Raw genomic sequence first — 24,122 nt, 5'->3', positions numbered from 1 at the left:
TTGACCCCGCCCACCTTGTTACCTCATTATTGGTTGATTTGCCCCACCTGTCCTCCCTCGTTACCTGCCTTGTTTGCTCTCCTATTTATTCTCCTTGTGTTTGCAGTCCTGTGCTGGTTCGTTGTCATATTTTCCCTGGTGTTTTCGTCAAGTCAAGCCGAGTCAAGTCATGTCTTGTTTTTTGTTAAGTCTGTTTTCCCCCACGGGGTAGTTTTTGTTGTGTTTTTGTTTTATTTTTTATTATTAATAAAAGCCCTCTTCCTTGCATTTGAGTCCTTGCTCCTTCCCTTCCATCCAACCTGACACACATGACACTAAAAACATGGTGGATGTAGTACGTCCGAATTTCATTCATAATACCCACATTCATACAATACAGAACATACTTGTTTAACGGTCACAAAGTTAGTTCAAATTCAAATGTCGTACCTACTCGGACAGTATGCGATTTCGGGCGCAGTGTGTGACTTTAAAAAACAGGTTTTTATAATGTTGTTAGGGCGTTGCTGTGAACGAATGTGTAAATACCAAATTATATGAGGTGAATCCAGTTTTAAATCAAGGAGTTATAAGTTATTATGAAAACCGATGTGACCAGTTTGTAAATACAAGATGCCGAATTGGACATTTCAAGACTCACTCATTCATATTTATTGAAGGGGGGAGAGAAACCGGTCTGTGATTTGTGTAAGAATTTCACGAGTGTAAAACATATTTTAATAGAATGTCCTTTTTTAAATAATATTAGACAACGGTTTTATACAGAGAACACATTAATGGACATTTTTAAAAAGGTTTAGAATTTCTGTCGAATATTCAATTGAAAGACTCTGTAATTGGTGTTATTATTAATGATGTTGTTATTGGTATATACGCCTGATTTTGTATAGTGATTGTTTTTAAGACAAAATTGTTAAATTATTGTAAACAATGTATTGAAGTGATACTGCTGATTGCCATGAATATAGCCATTGCTGCTGATATGGCATTAAATCAGAAATAAATAAATAGGGCGTTGCTGCGTGATTATGTGGGTGGTCTTGCTTGGTGATTTCTGTTATTCTGGTCCCCGGTCTCAGTTTGTGAGAATGTTTTTCAGCTGGTCTTATCGTCCACCAGGCAAAAATCTTTCTGAATCAAGCTGCATGATTTGCATGAACAGTAAAAGGTCCAGGACTTATGTGCTGAAGTAATAACTAATAGCCTTATTACACACTACTAAAGATTGACCACATTGTGACTCAAACTTATTTAGCAGAAGTTTGTCTTCACGTTGGAATGAATGAAATGAAATGAGAAATGTTTGTTTATGCAAACCCCATTTTGTAATAATTGTCTCAGACAACAATTCCTTCCTCATAACCTGTCGAAAAATAGTTCACTCACTCTGACACTCGCCGCTAAACGTGTCCAAACAGGAACGGCTAGAATAGCAATACCTCTGCTGAACTAAATCACTATTGCATTAATGTCAATTTCCTTTTTAAATTTCCTGTGTTTCAGACTTCAACGTGGATTTGCATCGTCATCCATCAGAGTTTGGTTTTAAAAATTCATACATTTCTTCTCGCCCTGACGCTTGTTGTTGTTTTTTTTTTTTGTTTTTTTTCCCTGACAAAGCAAAGCTGTAATTGACTTCCCTTTGTGAATGAAGTAGCTCTCAGATGAGTCTCAGGCCTGAATAGACATCGCCTTTTATATTTCAAAGTAGAACGGCAAGTCAGACAGGGTTAATGCCATGGAAACTCTTTTTGAATTGGGCACAATTTTTTTTCTTTTTTTTTTTTTTTTATGCTAACATAAACACAGACCCTCAACTCCAAACGCATTACTGACAGCGTGCCGATGCATACAAAGCATACACACTCGTGGATGTGTGTGTGTTGCGTTTTACCGCAAAGATGTGCAGAAGCAACACACAATTTCCTGTGCGATTAATTGTTGGATTAAGTGCAGTTTCATGTTGGCTTTGCCTCTGTCTGGATCTGGGCAGGAGAGGTTAATAAGCTTACGCTGGAATTCGAGGAGTCTCCGAGGGGTCGTTGGCAAATTTGGCTTGTGTTTTTCTTTCATTCTTTTTTTTCTTCTTGGAATGCCAACATAACAGCTCAAATCGGGGGGAGTGGGGTAAGCTGTGCCACTTTTTGCTGAAGTTGTCCTCTAGGCAAGGAGAAATGAGATGGGTAAAATTAATATCCCTAATTATGTTTCAGTATACTGGATTTCATAGGAAATTTTAAAGGGATTGTTCACCCAAAAATGAACATTTTGTCATCGTTTACTCACCCTCAAGTTGTTTCAGTTGTTTTTATATGTCAGCTTGTTCGATATATTTATTTTTGGACTTGGATTAATTTTTATTTTTGATATCAAACTCATTTCACCGTACTTTTTACATGTCTAAAAAAGCATAAAAAATATTTATAGCTATTATTTCTTCATCATCTCAGTCACAGATTGCTGCATGTGATGAGATTTTTCTGAAATATGAACGGTCACAGAATCAAAATGATCTACAGTTGGCCAGATTAACGTGGCAACACATCTTAGCCCTCTCTCTCTACAGCAAGTCCTAGAGTCTCTCTCTCTCCTGTTGGATGAGAGGTGAGTTTGCTGACGTTCCCTTGGCCGGGCTCCAGCACCTGAGCAGCAGGTCTGCAGTGATCAGAGAAGCCTGACTGGTCTCTGGCCCGTGACAAGCGTGTGAGAGAAGTAACATTCCTGTCTACACTCGTTCTGCTCAGTGTGACAGCCCATGAGATGCCTGAACCCAAATCCCAAATCCCTGCTTGTGCTGCCAGCACGCCCCACCTGTGCACCTGCAGGGATTTACAAAATCGCAGCGTTTCAGATGCTGCCTCTGCCTTTTGTTTTTAATTCATCCATTTGTTTTTGCTGTTGCCTTTTTGTAGAGATAATTGGGAAGGAACGTGAAGAATGCAGGGTCCAGAATGAAACGTTTGTCATGGCACTGAGTGAATTTGCTGGCATTAAATATCTCTTACAGGCTATTAGACAGCTAAATTATTTTTATTAAGAAAAATATTTTCCTTATCAATGCAATGTATCAATTTTTTCATGCAGCAAATTCAAGTAAGCTTTATAGATAGCCAAGTGAATATTTAATGACTATATAATGCATATACCTCAGTAGATATACATCATAATAATAATCGAACTACTGCTGCTACTACAACTAATAATCATAATATTGTTTTTATTTATTTTTTAGTGCTGTCAAATGATTAATCGCGATAAATCGCATCCAAAATAAGTATTTACATAATATGTGTGTACTGTGTGTATTTACGTATATATAATACGCACACATACATGTATTTAAGAAATATTTACGTGTGTGTGTGTGTGTGTATGTATGTGTATATATATATATATATATATATATATATATATATATATATATATATATATATATATATATATATATATATATATATATATATATATATATATAATATGTATATATGTGTGTGTGTAAAATATATAGATAAATATAGATATAAATATAGATATTATATATATATATATATATATATATATATATATATATATATTATAGATAGATATAGATATATTTTTGTCAAATATATACGTGTGTGTGTGTAGATGCGATTAATCACGATATATTTTTTGACAGCACTAATTATTATTATTATTTAGTTGTAGTACTTTTAATAATAATAATAATAATAATAATAATAATAATATAGGTTTTTAATAATAATAAAAATACTATAATAAAAATACTAGGTTTTTAATAATGATAATGATGATGATAATAATGCAAATTGTTATTAAATATTATTATTATTATTATTATTATTATTATTATTAATACTACTAATAATATACTACTACTTAATAATAATAATAATAATAATTACTACTAATAACAATGTCGTTTTTAATAATAATAATAATAATAATAATAATAATAATTAATAATAATTAATAATAATAATGGTACTAGTACTAAAATATAATAATAATGATTAATAATAATAAAATAAAACAAAAATATATAACTGAAATGCCAAACAAGAGTAAAAATTTGCTTTGATTAAATAAAAATTATAAAATAAATAAAGAAATACAATTTATTATTAGTAGTAGTATTATTATTTAATGTTTTATTTACTTAAAGCAAAAGTTTACTCTCATTTTCCGCTTAAATGAATACAGGTGTGACGCTCCTGGAGTATTTTTAAATTAAATTCATGTTTGCTTAGTTGCTGTTCTCTATTTTGTTCATAAATTAAGGTTCATCATTTAATAAAGTTTACAAATGAGTAAACCACCTAAAGCTACATCGATCCTATTGCATTTTCCTCAAATTGTGGGTGTCTTTTTAGGTGAGTGGGCTGTAATTTACTCCGTACGGATATCCGAAACCAACAGTAAATGATAATTGAAAGGTTGTTCCTGTTAAAAACATTCCAGCGCTGGTGAGCTTGTAATTTGGGCATTATAAAGCGGGTGGTATACATGACTGAATCTGAGTAATTGCTGTTTGAGAGAAACTAGGCGCTGGTGGAGGGTGAAGGGCATCAGAGGACGTGCAGTCATACCACACAAGACTTAGTTTCCCACACCACAGCTTTCTTTACCCATAATGCCTTTCTCCAGGCATGTCTGAAAGCTCTGGATCATGTGGCCTTTAAAACCAAACCATGCGCAGACACTTCATGACACTAGAATTCAGAGGTCGGGCCAGGTCAAAGGTCACGGAATGCGGTAGAAAGTGCCAGCAGCCGTAGAGGAAGAGAGTGTTGATGGTTTAGTTGGTCGTATTTGTTAGGGTAAAGTGAGACAAAGCAGGTGTTGATGGCGTAAACTCCGTCAGCGAGGCCCGTCTCCGCACGCGGACGGATCTGAGGAAACGGGATAAGGACTCTAATTGAATTACAGACCCTTTGTTCAGTTCCAGGGGTGCAACGCTTTTGTCTCCTTCATTCTCCTAAGAGGATGAATTTGCAGCTTGAGGATTTTGACCTCATTTTCTGAGACAGTGGAGGGCTTTTTTCATTACTGGGGTGCTCATGTAAAATAGATCTGGCTCGTCGCAGAATTGGAGACCCTCTTTAAAGACTAGAATGAACCCGAAGAGGTTGAAGATGGGGCGGATGTAATGTAAAAGCATCAGCATAATATCCCATCATGCCTCTCTTGACATGGGAGTGAAAAATAGATCTCGTGTACCTCCGTAATCCCTTTTAAGAGTCGCCGAGGGCAGTGCAGAACGACAGTTCACTGGGAACAGCAGTGTCTAGTGGAAGTGGTGTTTAGTTGAAGGTGGAAGAGCTTAAAGGTGATGATATTCATTTTAAAGTTAAAATGCTTTCCTTTTATCACATCTAAAAGGAACAGTACACCCAAAAATAAAACCCCAAACGTATGACTTTCTTTCTTCCAATAAACACAAGAGGAGAAATGTTGAACACCTTAAGGATACAAAAGTACAAAAAACGTAGCTATGAATAAGATCAATCTGATTCAAGAATGAATCACTGAATCACTCAAGTTGCTGAATTCAGAACCACATACTAGCATCCTACTCTTACTATTTTTACCATATGTTTCTATAGCAGAAATGGTAAGAGTAGTTCTAGTATGCAATTCCGAATTCATTAATTCTCATATGAAGTCATATGAACAACATTTGCTGATGACAGAAATTAAGCTTGCATCTCACTTTATTTATTGATTGATTTTTTTTTTTTTTGTACTAATAATGGTAACTGTTGTTGTTTTGCTGCTGTTCTTATTATTCTTAATTATTTTATTATAAAAACATTATTAAATAAGTATCAAATGCATTTACTATTATCATCCATGTATATTTATTATTTTTAATAATGCTATAATTAATAAATGTTTTGATATTTTTTTATTATTGTTCTATTATTAAAAATAATTAACTTTTTAATTTGTTATATATTGCTAATTTATTATAAAAACAAACAATGAATGAATATCAAATATTATTATTTTGCTGTTTTGCTATTAATCTTATTATTATTCATTATTTTATTATAAAAACAACATTTTTAAATAAATATCATATGCATTTACTATTATTATTACAATGTATTTATATTTATTATTTTTTAGTAATATAATCAATAAGTGTTTTTGATATTTTTTTTATTATTCTTGTTCTATAATAAAATATAATTAACTTTTATTAATTTATTATACTATATATTGCTTATTTATTATAAAAACAAACATAATGGTCGGCGGCGATAGCCTTGTGGTCAGCGCGCCCGACATATAGCGCCGCTGTGCTTCGGGCGACCTGAGTTCGAGTCCCGGCTCGCGGTCCCCCTCGCTCTCCCACCTTGCTTCCTGATACTATCCTATCACAATAAAGGCAAAAATTGCTAAAAATAAATCTAAATAAAAAACACACACAAAAAACAAACAAACATAATGAATAAATATCAAAAATATTATTATTATTATTATTATTATTATTATGCTGTTTTTGTGGTATGTAAAGTGAGGGTCCATGAAGGTGAAGCAGTGTTCGCCTTTGACTGTAATTTAATTCTAGTTATAACTTTTTTTTAATGTCTCTCAGAGGTGCAGTATTTGCACAAATGAGGAGTTTATCTTCTACTGTTGTGTCTTTTGGATTCTTACTCTGTTACTATTATAATATTCCATGTCCAAAAGAAAACAAAGTAACATTAAACTGGGATGTCTGGTGCTTTCACTTAGAATAGACATGACTTTGTGCTGTGAATCTTTCAGTCGAGCCAATAAAAACATAAACCCTTCTGTGGATTACATCAAATCCAATTTTAAATAAGACCACATGTTAACAGCTTGTGCCATTATCAACAAACTGATGTTTACCTGCTTTACATGGGAGTTTTCCAGCTTGCTTATTTATTTGCTGGTCAGTTAGTTTTGTTGATTATGGAGAGTGTGTGTGTTTGCGAAAGACTGTGTTTTACGAGGATAAATCCATAGCTGGGATTGTTCTGTGTTGTCAATACAAAGTGATTGAGTTTTCAGAGGGGTTTTTTTTGCCTACAAAATCCAATTTTATCCTGTGATCTATCACTCCTCTAGCACTCTGTCGTGTCTTTCACTTTCTTCTCTCACTCTTTTTCTTCTGTCTTCGCACTCTTTGATGTGAGCGGTAAATGAAGCTCCTCCTCGTATGTCAGTGGTGTTAGTCAGCAGCGTCTCTCACACCCTCGACGTGTCTCGTTCATTCATACACACGTCGGTTGTTGTCTTTTAAATTGTACATTTTTCCCCTCTCCCTGTTCAATTGCATTTTCAGTTTTAAAGCTGATATTCTGCGTAGGCTGGGAGCTGTGCGCTGTAGTCTGGATAGTAAAGATTATGACTTCTCAGAAATTCTGTTTGATCTTTTTATATATGATTTTATGATTGAGGTAGAAGCTCTGTGAACTTTGGAAGACTCCTCCCTTGGATTTAAAATCTGTGGACCTTTTTAAAAAGAAGCTAAAAACTCATCTGTTTAGACATGCTTTTGTTTAATTATTGTTTTTATGTTGTTGTTTTTTTAAATTGGGAAATACTTGTTGACATCTGTCTTTAAATGTGCTATATAAATATATTGTACTTATTTACTTAATTTTTAAATATCATGATTTTGACTGTGGTTCAATGTCAGAGTTTTTCCTCTATAGATATTTCAGTTTTGTTACATACTGTATGGAGACATACTGATAATTGGTTTGTCAAATATTTATTTATTATTTTACCAATATTAACACAATTCTACTCAATTATTTATTTAAAAAAAAGTATACTAGATTGAATCCAAATTATTTAACTTTTATTAATATATTATTAATATTATTATTATTATTATTATTATTTACTCATTTAAAATGCAGGGAAAATATTAAATAATACAATGTTATTGATATCAGTTGTTTTTTATTCATCCATCATCCCCCCCTCTCTATCCCTCTCTCCCCTATCCATCCATCATCCTTCTCTCTCTCAATGCATTATTCATTCATTCCTTCATTCATTCATCCATCCATCCCTCACTCTTTATCCATCCATCCATTCATTCATCATCCATCCATCCCTCTCTCTTTATCCATCCATCCATTCATCCCTCTCTCTCTCCATCATTCATCCATCCATCCATCCCTCCATCCATCCATCCATCCCTCCATCCATCCATCCATCCATCCATCCCTCCCATCCATCCATCCATCCATCCATCCATCCCTCTCTCTCCATCCACCCCTCTCTCTCCATCCACCCATCCATCTATCCATCCATTCATCCCTCTCTCTTTATCATCCATTCATCCATCCATCCATTCATCCCTCTTCTTCATCTATCCATCCATCCATCCATCCCTCTCTCTTTATCATCCATTCATCCATCCATCCATTCATCCCTCTCTCTTCATCCATCCATCCATCCCTCTCTCTTCATCCATCCATCCATTCATCCCTCTCTCTCCATCCATCCATCCATCCATCCATCCATCCCTCTCTTTATCCATCCATTCATCCATCCATCCATCATCCATCCATCCATCCATCCCTCTCTCTTTATCCATCCATTCATCCATCCATCCATCCATCCCTCTCTTTATCCATCCATTCATCCATCCATCATCCATCCATCCATTCATCCCTCTCTTCATCCATCCATCCATCCATCCATCCCTCTCTCTTTATCCATCCATTCATCCATCCATCATCCATCTATCCATTCATCCCTCTCTTCATCCATCCATCCATCCATCCCTCTCTCTTTATCCATCCATTCATCCATCCATCATCCATCCATCCATTCATCCCTCTCTTCATCCATCCATCCATCCATCCCTCTCTCTTTATCCATCCATTCATCCATCCATCCATCCATCCATCCCTCTCTTTATCCATCCATTCATCCATCCATCATCCATCCATCCATTCATCCCTCTCTTCATCCATCCATCCATCCATCCCTCTCTCTTTATCCATCCATTCATCCATCCATCATCCATCCATCCATTCATCCCTCTCTTCATCCATCCATCCATCCATCCCTCTCTCTTTATCCATCCATTCATCCATCCATCATCCATTCATCCCTCTCTTCATCCATCTATCCATCCATCCATCCATCCCTCTCTCTTCATCCATCCATTCATCCATCCGACTCTATACTGGCTACAAAGCATATCTTTTTTTATATAGTCTTTTTCTTTTACAAAATAGATTTTTCAAGTTTTTTTTATTTATTTTTTTAGCTCAACTGACCTTATTTTATCAAATTAAATTTTTGCATTTATTTGCAGTTATTTGCTAATAATAGAGACCTATTGTGGTCTATCAAAATGTAGCCATCGTATTTTTTTTTTTAATTGATTGTTTATGAATTTTAGAGAATTACTCTACAGCCTCTTGTTGTTTCTCGTCCTTGCAGAAATAATCTAGTTTTTTTAAAGACGAAAAAGAACATCTTTTTTGTACAGTTTGGTTTAGAAGAGGGTGAACGAACGAGAATGAGAGCGAGAGAGATGGGAAATGAATCCAGCTCCACTTAAGAGCTTCATTCACCCAGTCCTTGAAACCCCGGGCCTCACAAGGACTTCGAATCGATAGAAAACAAGCACCCAAATGAGCAAAAAAATGACCCCTTCTTTCATTTTCTCCAGCTATAGTAATTTCCCCATTCTCTTTGCCCCCTTTGTGATCGATGAGGAAAGAATTGGGCTATGATCAAACCCGTCAGTCTTCCGGGCCTCACCGCAGCGCACGGGATACGACTCCATGGCAGGTTAATTAATAGATGGATAGGCAGGCGCCTCTACCCTGGCATCATTTGAGCGACGGAGAGACGGAGGGGGGAAGGTAATATTTATCTAAATTCCAATTACCCTCATCTGAGCTGTTTGATGTTGTCGCGGGGTCAGCTCTCGGCAGGCTGAGCAAGCACTCTGCATTTCAAACACTCAAGTGCTCCGCGAGGACCCCCCGCCTAGAGAAAAAAAGGAGTACACATCTTAAGCGCACCCTCCTGAAAGCCATTTAAGTTCACCATGGATTTTTTTTTTTTTTTTTTTTTTTTAAAGGCAGAAAAGTGCACCTGATTACATGGCAGGCTTACCCAGTCTGAATGCTGCTGGTATTTTCGTCCCCATTCAGCAAGAGTAGGATCTGTGGGATTTCAGTATCATTTTGGCTAACAGACCCCAGAACAATCAATGCTACGGCTGTTCAGTCTTCTAATCCAGTGTAAAAGTTTCTCCACTCTTCCAATTTCCACCCCATGCATTAGTGCTGGATGGATAAAAGCTGTAGTTAGGCATAAAGAGTGCTTTGGTGCTTGGCATGAAGTTTGTTTAGTTTGTGGCAGAAGATAATTGTTCCTCTTGAGGTTTAAAATAAGAGTTCTTTAGCTGACTATGACATATTTAATCTAAACCAATCCGTCAAGTGATATTTGGCCATTTTGAAATTATCGGCATAGCTAACACTGGAGTGATCAAAGCTGTTGTAACCATTGTGAATGGATAGTGTTTTCAAATGGTTTTTTTTTTGTGATTTTTGAATTCATATTGTGCTTTGCTTTTAAAAAAAAAGTTTTATCCTATATGTTTCCTTAGTTCTGCTGTACACAAAGGAAGATATTTGGAAGAATGTTTGTAACCAAGCAGATCTTGCCCCCCCCATTGACTACCATAGTAGAAAAAAATAGTATAGTAGTCAATGAGGGGCGAGATTTGCTTGGTTTTTTTTTTTCAAATATCTTCCTTTGTGTACAGCAGAACAAAGAAATTTATACAGGTTTAGAACAACTTGAGGGTGAGTAAATGATGACTTTTTGGGTGAACTATCCCTTTCATTAAAATGCATTATCTTTTTAGATGAGATTTAAGATCGTAAGATTTCATGAAGTCTAATAAACAAATTAAATGCAGACACAGATGCTGCTAGGATATCGTCTCAGCATCTGGATTTGATTCACATAGAGTGTACCCACAGATGGTCTGACCGACGTAGCTGTTCCATAAATGAAGCGCAAGTCTCTGCTTTCTGTCAGATTGTCAGCGTATTTTAAGTCAGCTGTACCAGACAGTGAGCCTGTGTTATTTAAACCCGTCCTAAATTTGGGTTACGTTGTGTTTTTCTATTTCATAAATGTGAACCTGTATGACTTTAATGTTAACATTTTGGAAAAATTGTGAGGGTTTTTGTCCTTACATTGAAAGTCAGTTAGGGCCTATGAAATACGTTTTATTTTTTTTACCCATTTTTATTTTTCTGGATTCTGTTTTTTTTTCTATTTTGTTTTTTTCCATTTTAATAGTTGAATTAAATTGTAGTAATCAAAAAGCATGTTTAATTAATTGAAATCATGAAACTTATACAATTTAACAACAATTTATGAAAAGTTTAACAAAAAATACATGTTTTAGGTCTTATGTAATACTTTTTTTTTTCTCAAATTCCATTTTATTTTTACCAAATTCTGTGTTTTCTGTTTTAAGTTGTCTGGATTCCATTTTATTGGTTTAATTTAAATTTTAATAATCAAAAATAATGTCTAATTAATTGAACTTATAAAACAACAAATTTTATTATTATTTAAAAAATTAATTTCTATAAAATGTTTAGTTTTTTCCCCCCAGAAATTCTGTGATGTAAATTCCACTGTACAACAGTAACATATTTCTGTCACTCTTCAATTTAAACCAAACTTTTTTAAAACATAGACTATTTTGACTGGTTGCCGTAAATTTCTTTGCGTTTATGATATGACGAAAGTTTTTCTCAAGTTAAATGGTAAAATGCTCTGAGCGGCTCTGGAGATGAAGTTCATACATTCATGTCCTCATATAGTGAGGCTGAAAACACTACGAGCGTCACGCGTGCTTGTGTGTGTAGTAAATGAAACCGCTCGTCTGCGCCATTCATTCACACAGAGACACACAAAATGCAGGATTCATATTTAAATAGTCTTTTGTGGTTTAATATTCACAGACACTAGTCTATATCGTGATTTGATTTAAGTGTATTAGCCTACTTTTTATTTATTCATCAAAAATTGTTACATTCGGCATTATACAGTAAATTCCCTTTTTATGACTGGATTCCGCGATTCCGTCCACGTTTTCCTGGCTTACGGAAATTTCCCTCACGGGCCCCACTGACTTTCATCTTTTTTTTTTTTTTTTTGTGTTTCACAGAAGAAAGAAAGTCATATAGGTTGACATGAGGTTGAGTAAATGACGTATGATTTTTTATTATTGGGTGAACTGTCCCTTTAAAGGTGCCCTAGAATTAAAAATTTAATTTACCTCGGCATACTTAAATAACAAGAGTTCAGTACATGGAAATGACATACAGTGAGTCTCAAACTCCATTGTTTCCTTCTTCTTATGTAAATCTCATTTGTTTAAAAGACCTCCGAAGAACAGGCGAATCTCAACATAACACCGACTGTTACGTAACAGTCGAGATCATTAATATGTATGACCCCAATATTTGCATATGCCAGCTCATGTTCAAGGCATTACACAAGGGCAGCCAGTATTAACGTCTGGATCTGTGCACAGCTGAATCGTCAGACTAGGTAAGCAAGAACAATAGTGAAAAATGGCAGATGGAGCAATAATAACTGACATGATCCATGATTACATGATATTTTTAGTGATATTTGTAAATTGTCTTTCTAAATGTTTCGTTAGCATGTTGCTAATGTACTGTTAAATGTGGTTAAAGTTACCATCGTTTCTTACTGTATTCACTGAGACAAGACTGTTTTTTTTCTCATTTTTTAAACACTTGCAGTCTGTATAATTCATAAACACAACTTCATTCTTTATAAATCTCTCCAACAGTGTGTAATGTTAGCTTTAGCCACGGAGCACCATCAAACTCATTCAGAATCAAATGTAAACATCCAAATAAACACTGTACTTACGCGATTAGACATGCTGCATGACGAACACTTTGTAAAGATCCATTTTGAGGGTTATATTAGCTGTGTGAACTTTGTTTATGCTGTTTAAGGCAAGCGCGAGCTCGGGGACGGGGAGCGTGAGATTTAAAGGGGCCGCAGCCTGAATCGCCGCATATTTAATGATACCCCAAAATAGGCAGTTAAAAAACTGAATAAAAAAAAAATCTATGGGGTATTTTGAACTGAAACTTCACAGACACATTCAGGGGACACCTTAGACTTATATTACATCTTTTAAAAAGACGTTCTACGCACCTTTAAGTGTATTTGAGTTTATAGAAATTGTGAACGATACACAACGTTTCTGTTTTTGCAGTGAAGCTGATTGGAATCTACTTCGCGGATTGATCTGATTCCGCAGGGGCGTCGCAAATGCCGGCGGTTGGCATCAAACCGATTCGTTTAAACGACGCAGAGCAAAGGAACTCTGTAGGCTGCGAAATGCGACACTACAGCTGGTGGCGCATGAATTGACGAATCGCAGACAGAGAGTCCGTCATGTTTCTAGGCCTTCTGTCCTGCTGCCCGGGGAGACGTGGGCTCTGACTTGGCCGGCAGTATGTGACACCCAATATGGCAGCCTTCGACTAATTGATGCCACCTTGTCAACCCTAATTACTGCAACTGCTGCAATGAGGAGGCAGCTAATTAACAGACTAACGATGTTTGTCACTTCAGACCGACCCAGATATTTAGGAGACGGCCCAAGACCGCTGCCAGTGCATCTGCTTCGGGTGTTTTTTTTCTGCCTCGCACCTTCTTTTGCTTCCTCTTCTCGTCAATTTGATCTCTCTGCCGTTTCCCAAATGGCATTTCGTACCTTTTCTGTGGGAATTTAGTTTACTTACAGCCTTATTTCAATCTCCTATCACATTGCCGTCAGAATTGATTAGGACAGAGGCGCGCGCTGACGTTTCGCGGGCGCCGTGAGCGGGTAGGGAAATAGGTGAGCTCTCTGACTTTAAATGCGGTTGTCAGCCGCGCTCAGTGTTTTTTTTTCCCTCAGTCGTCACTTCAAAGATGTTTTGAATTTGACATATTTAGAGCTCGCTTTTTACCCAGCAAGCTCAACTACACTAATTATCAGTGTGAGGAAACAGAGGAGTCGCTAATGATGAGGCAGCGGGGGTTCGAGTGTGTGTGTGTGTTGTTAAAATGTAATTGATTTTTATCGTGCATCTGATCAGATGCTGTAATCTCGGCCTGCATTCGCTCGAAGTTCTGTGTTCGTTTTCTAGGTCAGCTGGAGAATTCTGCATTCATGAGGACAATTATAATACTGCATGTGTCAGTAATAATCGGAGATGTGTAAGTGATGATATACCACCAACCTGAAACACCGTGAGCAGTAAAATTACAGTAAAATACCTGGAATTTAAAGTGCGCCTATTATGCTTTTTCAAATATTATTTTTCATGTAGTGTGTAATACAGCTGTTTGTGAATGTAAATGTCCTGCAACGTTTCAAAGATCAAAGGTCACTATAAATTAAGTTATTGAAAAAATAACCAATTCTGATCTGCCTGAAACGAGTCGTCAGTAATCCCAGTCTTACTGCGCACACATACATAGGTTTGCATAATGTCATTCTATGGTCATCAATGGCTGCTCGCGAACCACAAATATTTTAATCTGGCCTAAAACACTGCAGTTATAGTTGAGGCCTGGAAGAGTTTGGTTTGTGTTGTCAACATGTCAAGAAGAAGCTGTTTTCTGCACTGTGAAAGTCCACTTTGCATGCACTTCCAAAGGTTAAGGGCTCGCGCTCAGATTGATATGGTGAAACTGATGCCATCATTACTGTTCATATCACTGTGCATCAAGTGCCGAGGAAGCCTCCAGAGCTGAAATTCAGATATGGTAGTGGACGTTTTGTTTCGACACGCTCTGGTAGCATTAGACCAATAACAACACACTGGGTCACCTGACCAATCAGAGCAGAGTAGGCTCTCGGAGAGGAGGGGTTTAGAGAGACCCAATTCTTTATGAAACTGGTTTCTGACACTGTGAGAAAAGAGGTGATGCTACAATGTATACTATGAGAAAATTTGTCACAATAAGACCTGAAATGTCTATTACGAATGTAAAGGTCAGTTTTAAATCCATGTTGAGTTAATCAAAACTTCTTTTTCTTTTCAGATTCGAGTGGATGGTATACCGCCGCCTTCTGAGACCGCTCTGCTGTACGAGACCGTCACCGTCGTGGAGGGAAGCCCGATTCTACGCGACATGGTGTTCAGTCCAGATTATCAGTACATCTATCTGCTGAGTGACAAGCAGGTGAGATTCATTTGAGAATGATTCTGAATGTGAACGATTCTGATTCTGATTAAGAACGACTAGTACCAGTAGAGACTGGTAATTCTTTGAGCTTTGCGATTGAATATAAAAAAAGGTCAAAATCAGCCAAAACAGATGATTATTATATATATATATATATATATATATATATATATATATATATATATATATATATATATATATATATATAGTACAGTTCAAAAGTTTGGAACCACTAAGATTTTTATTGTTTTTAAAAGAAGTTTCGTCTGCTCACCAAGACTACATTTATTTAATTAAAAATGCAGTAAAAACAGTAATATTGTGAAATATTATTACAATTTAAAATAACTGTTTTCTATTTGAATATATTTCACAAAGTAATTTATTCCTGTGATGCAAAGCTGAATTTTCAGCATCGTTACTCCAGTCTTCAGTGTCACATGATCCTTCAGAAATCATTCTAATATGCTGATCTGCTGCTCAAGAAACATTTAATGTGTACAATTGTACAAAATATTTGTGTACAATATTTTTTTTCAGGATTATTTGATGAATAGAAAGTTCAAAAGAACAGTGTTTATCTGAAATCTAATCTTTTGTTACATTATAAATGTCTTTACTGCCACTTTTGATTGATTTAATGCATCCTTGCTGAATAAAAAGTATTCATTTCTTTAATTTCTTTTCAAAAAAATAAAAATAAAAATTCTTACTGACCCCAAACTTTTGAACGGTAGTGTATAATGCTACAGAAGCTTTGTATTTCAGACAAATGCTGTTCTTTTGAACTTTCTATTCATCAAGGAATCCTGAAAAAAAAAGTGCACAACTGTTTTCAACATTGAAAATAATCAGAAATGTTTATTGAGCAGCAAATCAGCATATTAGAATGATTTCTGAAGGATCATGTGACACTGAAGACTGAAAATTCAGCTTTGCATCACAGGAATAAATTACTTTGTCAAATATATTCAAATAGAAAACAGTTATTTTAAATTGTAATAATATTTCACAATATTACTATTTTTTACTGTATTTTTAATTAAATAAATGTAGCCTTGGTGAGCAGACAAAACTTCTTTTAAAAACATTAAAAATCTTAGTGGTTCCAAACTTTTGAACTGTACTGTGTATATATATACACCACCGCTCAAAAGTTTGGGATCGGTAAGATTTTTAATTTTTTTTAAAAGAAGTTTCGTCTGCTCACCATCGGTGCATTTACTTAATTAAAAATACAGTAAAAACAGTAATATTGTGAAATATTATTACAATTTAAAATGACTTTTAAAATGTAATTTATTCTTGTGTTGGCAAAGCTGAATTTTACTCCAGTCTTCAGTGTCACATGATCCTTAAGAAATCATTCTAATATGTCAATTTGCTGCTCAAGAAACATTTATTGTTTACAATTGTACAAAATATTTGTGTATAATTTTTTTATTTATTTTTTTCAGGATATATATATATATATATATATATATATATATATATATATATATATATATATATATATATATATATATATATATATATATATATATATATATATATATATATATATATATATATACTACCGTTAAAAAGGTTTTTTTAAAGAAATTATTACTTTTATGCAGCAAGAATGCATTAAATTGATCAAAAGTCACCGTAAAGACATTTAAAAATGCTACTAAAAATTTCTATTCATCAAAGAATCCTAAAAAAAAAGAGGTTTCCACAACATCTTTTAAGCAGCACAATTGTTTTCAACATTGATGATAATAATAAGAAAAATTTCTTGAGTAGTAAATCAGCATATTAGAATGATTTCTGAATCATTCTGATCATGTGACACTGAAGACACAGGAATAAATGACATTTTCAAATAGAAAAGAGTTATCATAACCTGTAATATTTTAAAATTACTATTACTGTGTTTACTGTAATTTTGATCAAATAAATGCAGCTTTGATAAGCATAAGAAACATAAGAAAAGACCACAAATCTTTAAACGGTAGTGTATACTTGTGTGTTCACCAATATGTTGTGCATGATTTATTAATAATCTCTATGGGGTGTAAAAGTTTAAAAGAGACTAGTCGTGAAACAGTTCCTAATTTAATAAAAAAAGAATCATTACTAATCGTATGATCAGCATAACAATTTCAATGAAAAGCTGAATTTAAAAATAAATAAAAGAGTTCACATGATCAGTGTTGCTCATTTACTTCAGATTGGTGAGCTATATATAGTGTACAATCTGAAATATCTCTTTAAGCAATAATATCTCATAATGTTTATACTTTTTTTTCCTCCACAATCCTAAAAGTTTAAATGTAATTTTCGGTCTCAGACCGTTATGTACGTCACTGTTGTTCTTAATTTTTATCACTTATCATTTGCGGTTAATTTATTTAATAAAGCCAGCAAAAACATTTGCGGCGAGGACAGAATAAAGGCACGTTTGTGAGGAGGGAGTGGGCGCGCACCACTTTTGTCTTAAGACCCGAACCGGAATCTCAGATATGTTGTTTTAACATCTGCGAGACAGGAAAACAGAATACGAACCGCCGGTTCACGACTCTGAATGGGAGCCCCAGCTGCTTGGCCCTAATAAGAAATAGTGGGGAAGCATTTCCATCCAGAGCCGAGCAGAATAACAGCCCTTCCCATAATGCTCCATTATACAGCCGGAGGAGAGGAAGGATACGTCGAAGTTTCTCAGCAGCTGAACAGACGTACAGACACTCTTATACAGTACAGCTGTAGCTCTTTCTTCATTTTCTTCTTTCTTTCCTCAGCCTCTCTTTTCAATGCTCATTTCTTCTTCTCGCAAAAAGAAATTTGTTGTCTTTGTGCATTTTTTGAAAGACCCCATTTTTTTTGTGTGCGTGTTTCCTTGAGAAAGACTTAGTTGAAGTGACGCACAGAAAACATAACCGTCTTTAAGAGAGCTCAGCGAAGCTTCAGTCCTCAGCACAGGGGTATTTTTAAATCCTTATCAGTACGATTCAGAAAAATAACATGATAAAATGTTCCCGTGCTCCAGGCATCATGAAGCAGTGTAGGCAGGAATTAGCCATGCAGATAGCGGTATTAATTTCACCAGCGTTACGCTTGAAGGTAGAGCAGCTCAATGATGTGTGCGATGACATCATCGTAATGATATCATGCATATAGATATATGGGTGTTTCTTCAACTACTTCTTTCAACTACTCCTTTTTTTAAGATAAAACTTACAGATTTTCAATTTGTATGTATTTTTTGCTACTTTTTATGATAACACTTTACAATAAGGTCATAATAGGTAACATAATTTAATGCACTAACTAACGTTAACTTAAAATAATCAATACTTTATTTTTTTTTTTGAGAAATATATAGAGTACAGGTAAAGCAATACATTTGTTACAGTATTTATTAATCTCTGTTAATGTTAGATAATAAAAAATACAACTATTCATTTTTAGCTCAGGTTACAAGACACAAGTTTTGATTTTAATGATGTTTTAGTAAATGTTGAACTTAATAAATCTTATTTTTTCTTATTTGCTAATCTGAACAAATGCACTTAACTAATGTTATCACATGGAACCTTATTAAGTGTTACAGTTTTTATGTATAGGATTTATTATTTTATGATTGTCCCAGATACAGACTGTCAAACTGACAAATCAATCAATATTATTCTTTTAAAGCTATCATTATTTAAATAAAGGGTTTTATATATATATATATATATATATATATATTATTAGTATTAATAAGTATTCATATTAATCTTTTATATAATGTATATATAACACTTATAAATTGTATTTTGCCTTATTTTCAGTAACGCTGTACTTTGGTAAAAAGATGCAAAAATATGCAATTAAAAATATTTAATATTGTGTATTTTGTATAAAACGTGCTAGCTATGAAATGATAGATAGATAGTTAGTGAGTTAGTGAGTTAGTTAGTTAGTGAGTTAGTTAGTGAGTTAGTTAGTGAGTTGGTTAGTGAGTTGGTTAGTGAGTTAGTGAGTTAGTTAGTTGTCCATTTAAATAAAATGTAATTTCCACCTCTAACAAAATACATAATTTGAGATCTGGTGGAAATGACATGTTTTGGTCAATAAAAAAAATAAATAGAGGCATATTTCATCATTTGATGTGCATGTTTACTGCTAGATTCTGTTACTACAGAAATTAAACCGGTTTATATTTCCACAGCATGAAGGTAAGACCTTGTTTTAAAATCTTCCTGGTCTACTGACATTTAAGATATCCGCTTCAAACATTACAATACTCATAATAACTTTCATTAACTCTCCATCTTAACCAGCTAATTACTCTTCGACAACACCGCCATAGAAATATACAGAGCTACCGCAAAAACAGAAGTTCAAGCACAAGATTCTAAAGATGGCTGCGCACTTGTTTCTCTGCCACATAAGTTCTATATTTGAAGAAACACCCATATGCATTAGCACAAGACATCAGCTGGAGTGTTGGCTTCATTCTGGATGGTTCCCAGAGTTTCAGGGAGGCACTGTAAACACGAGTGTGGAACTAGATTAATAGCGTCTCCCTCTTTCACCGTCACACTCCCACAAAAGACTCACTCATGTGTTAAAGCTCTGCAGTTGAACTCCAGACATCGATATTTGTGTTAAGAACTGAAGGGATGTTCTTCACGTTAAAGCTTCAGATGGCCCTGAACTGATTGATCAGGCCTCGTGCTGATTAAAAGCTTGAGATCATAAACGGATAGATGGAGCGTATTAATCTGAAAACACAAGCCAAGAGGCTGAACTGGGCTTTACTTGAAGAGATTGAGCATTCACGACTTACTCCAAATGATTGCTTCTCATCTCGTGGTGTCAAATGATGCTATTTATGAGAGGGAAAAGCAGATATCAGATGAAAACAGGTCTGTTTTTAATTCACACATAACTCCTCGTCCTCTGTGCAGCGAATGCATTTTGGTCAACATGAAATTAAAGTTGATCCTATCAGAGGATCCTTTGCAATTCAGAGGCTTGTTTCAGAAGAAACCAAAAAAAACAAAAACAGACAAAAATACTGCCACTGCTTGCTTATCTGTTATATTTAGCAATGTAACCTCATATTTCACTCTTAATAATCTATTTATAAATGCATTCTATCTAATCGCTATCCGTAAACAAAATCAACATTCATTCATCGTCACACTCAGATTGCTCCTTGAACAGGTGGCCTTGAGAGCAAAGAAGTAAAATTTAGAGAACAAGGATTAGATAGGTGATTTAATAGGAATTAGTCATTTAATATAAATACGAATAGGCTACATCAAGAGAAAATATTTTACACTTACTCCGATTTTGATGTTTAGAATTTGGCTTTCCGATGATGGAGTGCTGCAAAAGCTCTGACAAGTCATCCTTATTATCCAGCGATCTCATAACTTCGTGTTCAATTGACATCTGGGCCAGTGCGGACAGTCTTTCTGGCAGCTTTGTGGACCGCAGGTATAATTTCATCAGCCGCAAGCAGGAGATATAAATATATCAATGAAATGTAGAGAGTGTAGGGAATAGGTGGCAGCAAATCATGGAGTCATTCAGTCAAACAAGTTGTTCAAAACGGCTAATTCCTTCAGGGACAAAGCAAGTCACTGGACTTTATAAATGAGTCGTAGAGTCATGCATTAAACCATTTAATTCAAAAACGCATATTCATAAAGAATCCACTGTGTTGCTCAGAGATGCGCAATATGGCTCTACGACTATTTTCATTGGCGAAATAGAGCAAAAATGAAAGTCACATAATATATTAACTTCTTGGGGGCAGTTGCGGCCTAATTGTTAGAGAGTCGGACTTGTAACCCGAAGGTCGTGGGTTCAAGTCTCAGAAGGTGCGGGAAGTGAATGAACAGCGCTCTCTTACCCACAACTGAACCTAACCCCCAATCCCTCCCTGGGTGCCGCAGCAAAAATGGCTGCCCACTGACTCTGTCTGTTTATAAATATTAAAAACAAAAACTCATACAGGTATACAACTCATTTTTTCTTTATATCTTGAATTTCAGGGGCATTTGTATTCAGTTTGCTAGCATTTTTGCCGCAAGCACCCGTTATTTCTGCCCCTGGTGTGGGGGGAGGGACTCTTTTTCGAGCGCAAATGGAGGCCACTTCTGTTGCGAGACCCGTTTCTGTAGCAAAGGCCGCTACTGGATCCTATTTACTTCACTCTTAAAATTAGAGGTTGGCATCGATGGTTCAATGAAGAACCTTCAACATCCATGGAACCTTTCCATTGCACAAAAGGTTCTTTATAGTGGAAAACAGTTCTTTAAATTTATTATAATGTTCTTCACTCTAAGGAAAAAAAAAGAACTTAGTGTGTCTTAGTATGAACTCCTCCAACCATCTAGCTCATTTCCCTATGAATCAAGCATCCTTGACCATCTTTAAATTTATTTTGAATGTAGTTTGTACTTGTATTTAGAGTTGTAATCAGATCACTTGAGATGGATGTTAAAGGTGCCCTAGAATTAAAAATTGAATTTACCTTGGCATAGTTGAATAACAAGAGTTCAGTACATGGAAATGACATACAGTGAGTCTCAAACTCCATTGTTTCCTCCTCCTTATATAAATCTCATTTGTTTATAAGACTTCCGAAGAACAGGCGAATCGCAACATAACACCGACTGTTACATAACAGTCTGGATCATTAATATGTACGCCCCCAATATTTGCATATGTCAGCCCATGTTCAAGGCATTACACAAGGACAGTCAGTATAGCTGAATCATCAGACTAGATAAGCAAGCAAGGACAACAGCGAAAAATGGCAGACGGAGCAATAATAACTGACATGATCCATGATATTTTTAGTGATATTTGTAAATTGTCTTTCTAAATGTTTCGTTAGCATGTTGCTAATGTTCTGTTAAATGTGGTTAAAGTTACCATCGGTTATTACTGTATTCACAGAGACAAGATTTTCATTTTTTAAACACTTGCAGTCTGTATAATGCATAAACACAACTTTATTCTTTATAAATCTCTCCAACAGTGTGTAATGTTAGCTTTAGCCATGGAGCACTATCAAACTCATTCAGAATCAAATGTAAACATCCAAATAAATACCATACTTACGCGATTAGACATGTTGCATGACGAACACTTTGTAAAGATCCATTTTGAGGGTTGTATTAGCTGTGTGAACTTTGTTTATGCTGTTTAAGGCAGTCGCGAGCTCCGGGGACGGGGAGCACGAGAATTTAAAGGGGCCGCAGCCTGAATCGGTGCATATTTAATGATGCCCCAAAATAGGCAGTTATGGGGTATTTTGAGCTGAAACTTCAGACACATTCAGGGGACACCTTAGACTTATATTACATCTTTTGAAAACACGTTCTACGGCACCTTTAATAGCAGGTGTAGTAATGGCTAATGGGGTGTGAAACCCCTTTTCATCTAATGTTGATCTGTTGCCATCTTATACACATCTTTTTCCCCCTTTTAACCAGCTCTGTTTACTGAAGGGTCGTCACTGATTACCTCATTCCACAAGGAACATTTCTCCACCAATCAGAGTCTCTTTGTAGATACACATTGCCCTGTGCGCTTCACAAAATAAGAAATGTGAATGAATCGCCAAGAGTCAATAATTCATAGCCTACACTGACCGCTGGAGTCTCTGGATTTGAATATTTCATTTGCGGCAGGTGCACAGATAGGTGAGAGAGCGTATTTGCTCACAAAATGGCCCGCTGCCACTCCGAGCCCTCCGATGTGTGTCAGTAAAAGGTCTGTGAATGCCAAGTTTTCAGAGCGGTGTCATTATTTACCATCCTGCTCTTCGAATTGCACCGGTAATGCAGCCATTTCATTGGAGAGAAAGAGAGAGAGAAAGAGATATGAAGCCTTTCATTTATCTAACATTGTACTCATCCATCAACACTGACAGTCCAAACCGGAGCGTTCCTGACAGAATATACTGAGCATGCACAAAAAAAATCACTTTCCTATGTTTATATATATATATGGTGGATTGTATACATGTACTGGATTATAAACCTGTGCATTTATGCATAGCTATGTGGCAGAATAAATTAACACGGGCCAACAGACTACACCTCACCCACCCGTCCTGACTTACTAACGCACACACACACACACACACACACAAGAAGAGCCATCAGCTACTCTGCACTTGAAAGCAGAGCCGTGTCCCTTTTGGGTGGGTGTGTTTTTTCAGCGGCTCTTGTTTTTCTCACTCTAAACTCTAATCTTGCCAGCGATCAAAGGCGATTACAACTCTATGGAATGAGCATTTTTAGAGCTTCTAAAGGCGGTTTTCAAAAACAACTGCTTTTGGGTTTGAGCTTTTTTCTGCACCTTAAGTAAGCCAATCATTGGGACTGCGACAGCCCACACCAACTTTGATCCACAAACCGTTCTTTTAGATTTAATATATTCATGTTATTTCAGTCCTAGACCTCCCACTCTCTCCAACTCCCATCATCATTTATATAAGCTGGTGTTTTTGGGGAGCAGGGATGCACCGATTCATTTTTCTAATACGCTTGTCCTGTTTGTCGAGGGTGTTTCTCCCGTGCGAATCTTCGCATCTGCAGCACTTATATTACTGTCCCCTGGACATGCCGTTCTTTTATGAGTTTCCCCTGTGCTGACTTTCTTTCCTCTGCATGAGTTGACAGTGCTGATGCTCTGCCGTTCGGCTGCATTACACCCTCTCCTCTCCGCTGTGCTGTTCTGTGAGGAAAAGCCTGAATGTTTGAGTGTTTACAAGCAGCTGAACTTGTTTGTATGGTTCAGATGAGGATGAGGAGAGGTTTGAATGAAGGCATGTGTTGAGAACTGCTGTAACTACT

General features: G+C 35.7%; 1 protein-coding gene across 2 annotated transcripts in view; it reads left to right on the top strand.

Annotated features, from left to right (window-relative positions):
• Positions 1-24,122, top strand: part of plxna3 (plexin A3) — a 202,152-nt gene that overhangs the window by 67,060 nt on the left and 110,970 nt on the right. For both annotated transcript variants that reach the window (XM_048210619.1, XM_048210621.1), the window contains exon 4: positions 15,127-15,267. In XM_048210619.1, the coding sequence (XP_048066576.1) occupies positions 15,127-15,267 (141 nt within the window). The remainder of the gene's footprint in view (positions 1-15,126; positions 15,268-24,122) is intronic.

Source organism: Megalobrama amblycephala, linkage group LG12 (assembly GCF_018812025.1).
Source record: "Megalobrama amblycephala isolate DHTTF-2021 linkage group LG12, ASM1881202v1, whole genome shotgun sequence".
NCBI classification, from domain to species: domain Eukaryota; kingdom Metazoa; phylum Chordata; class Actinopteri; order Cypriniformes; family Xenocyprididae; genus Megalobrama; species Megalobrama amblycephala.
This window is presented reverse-complemented; position numbering and strand designations above follow the sequence as displayed.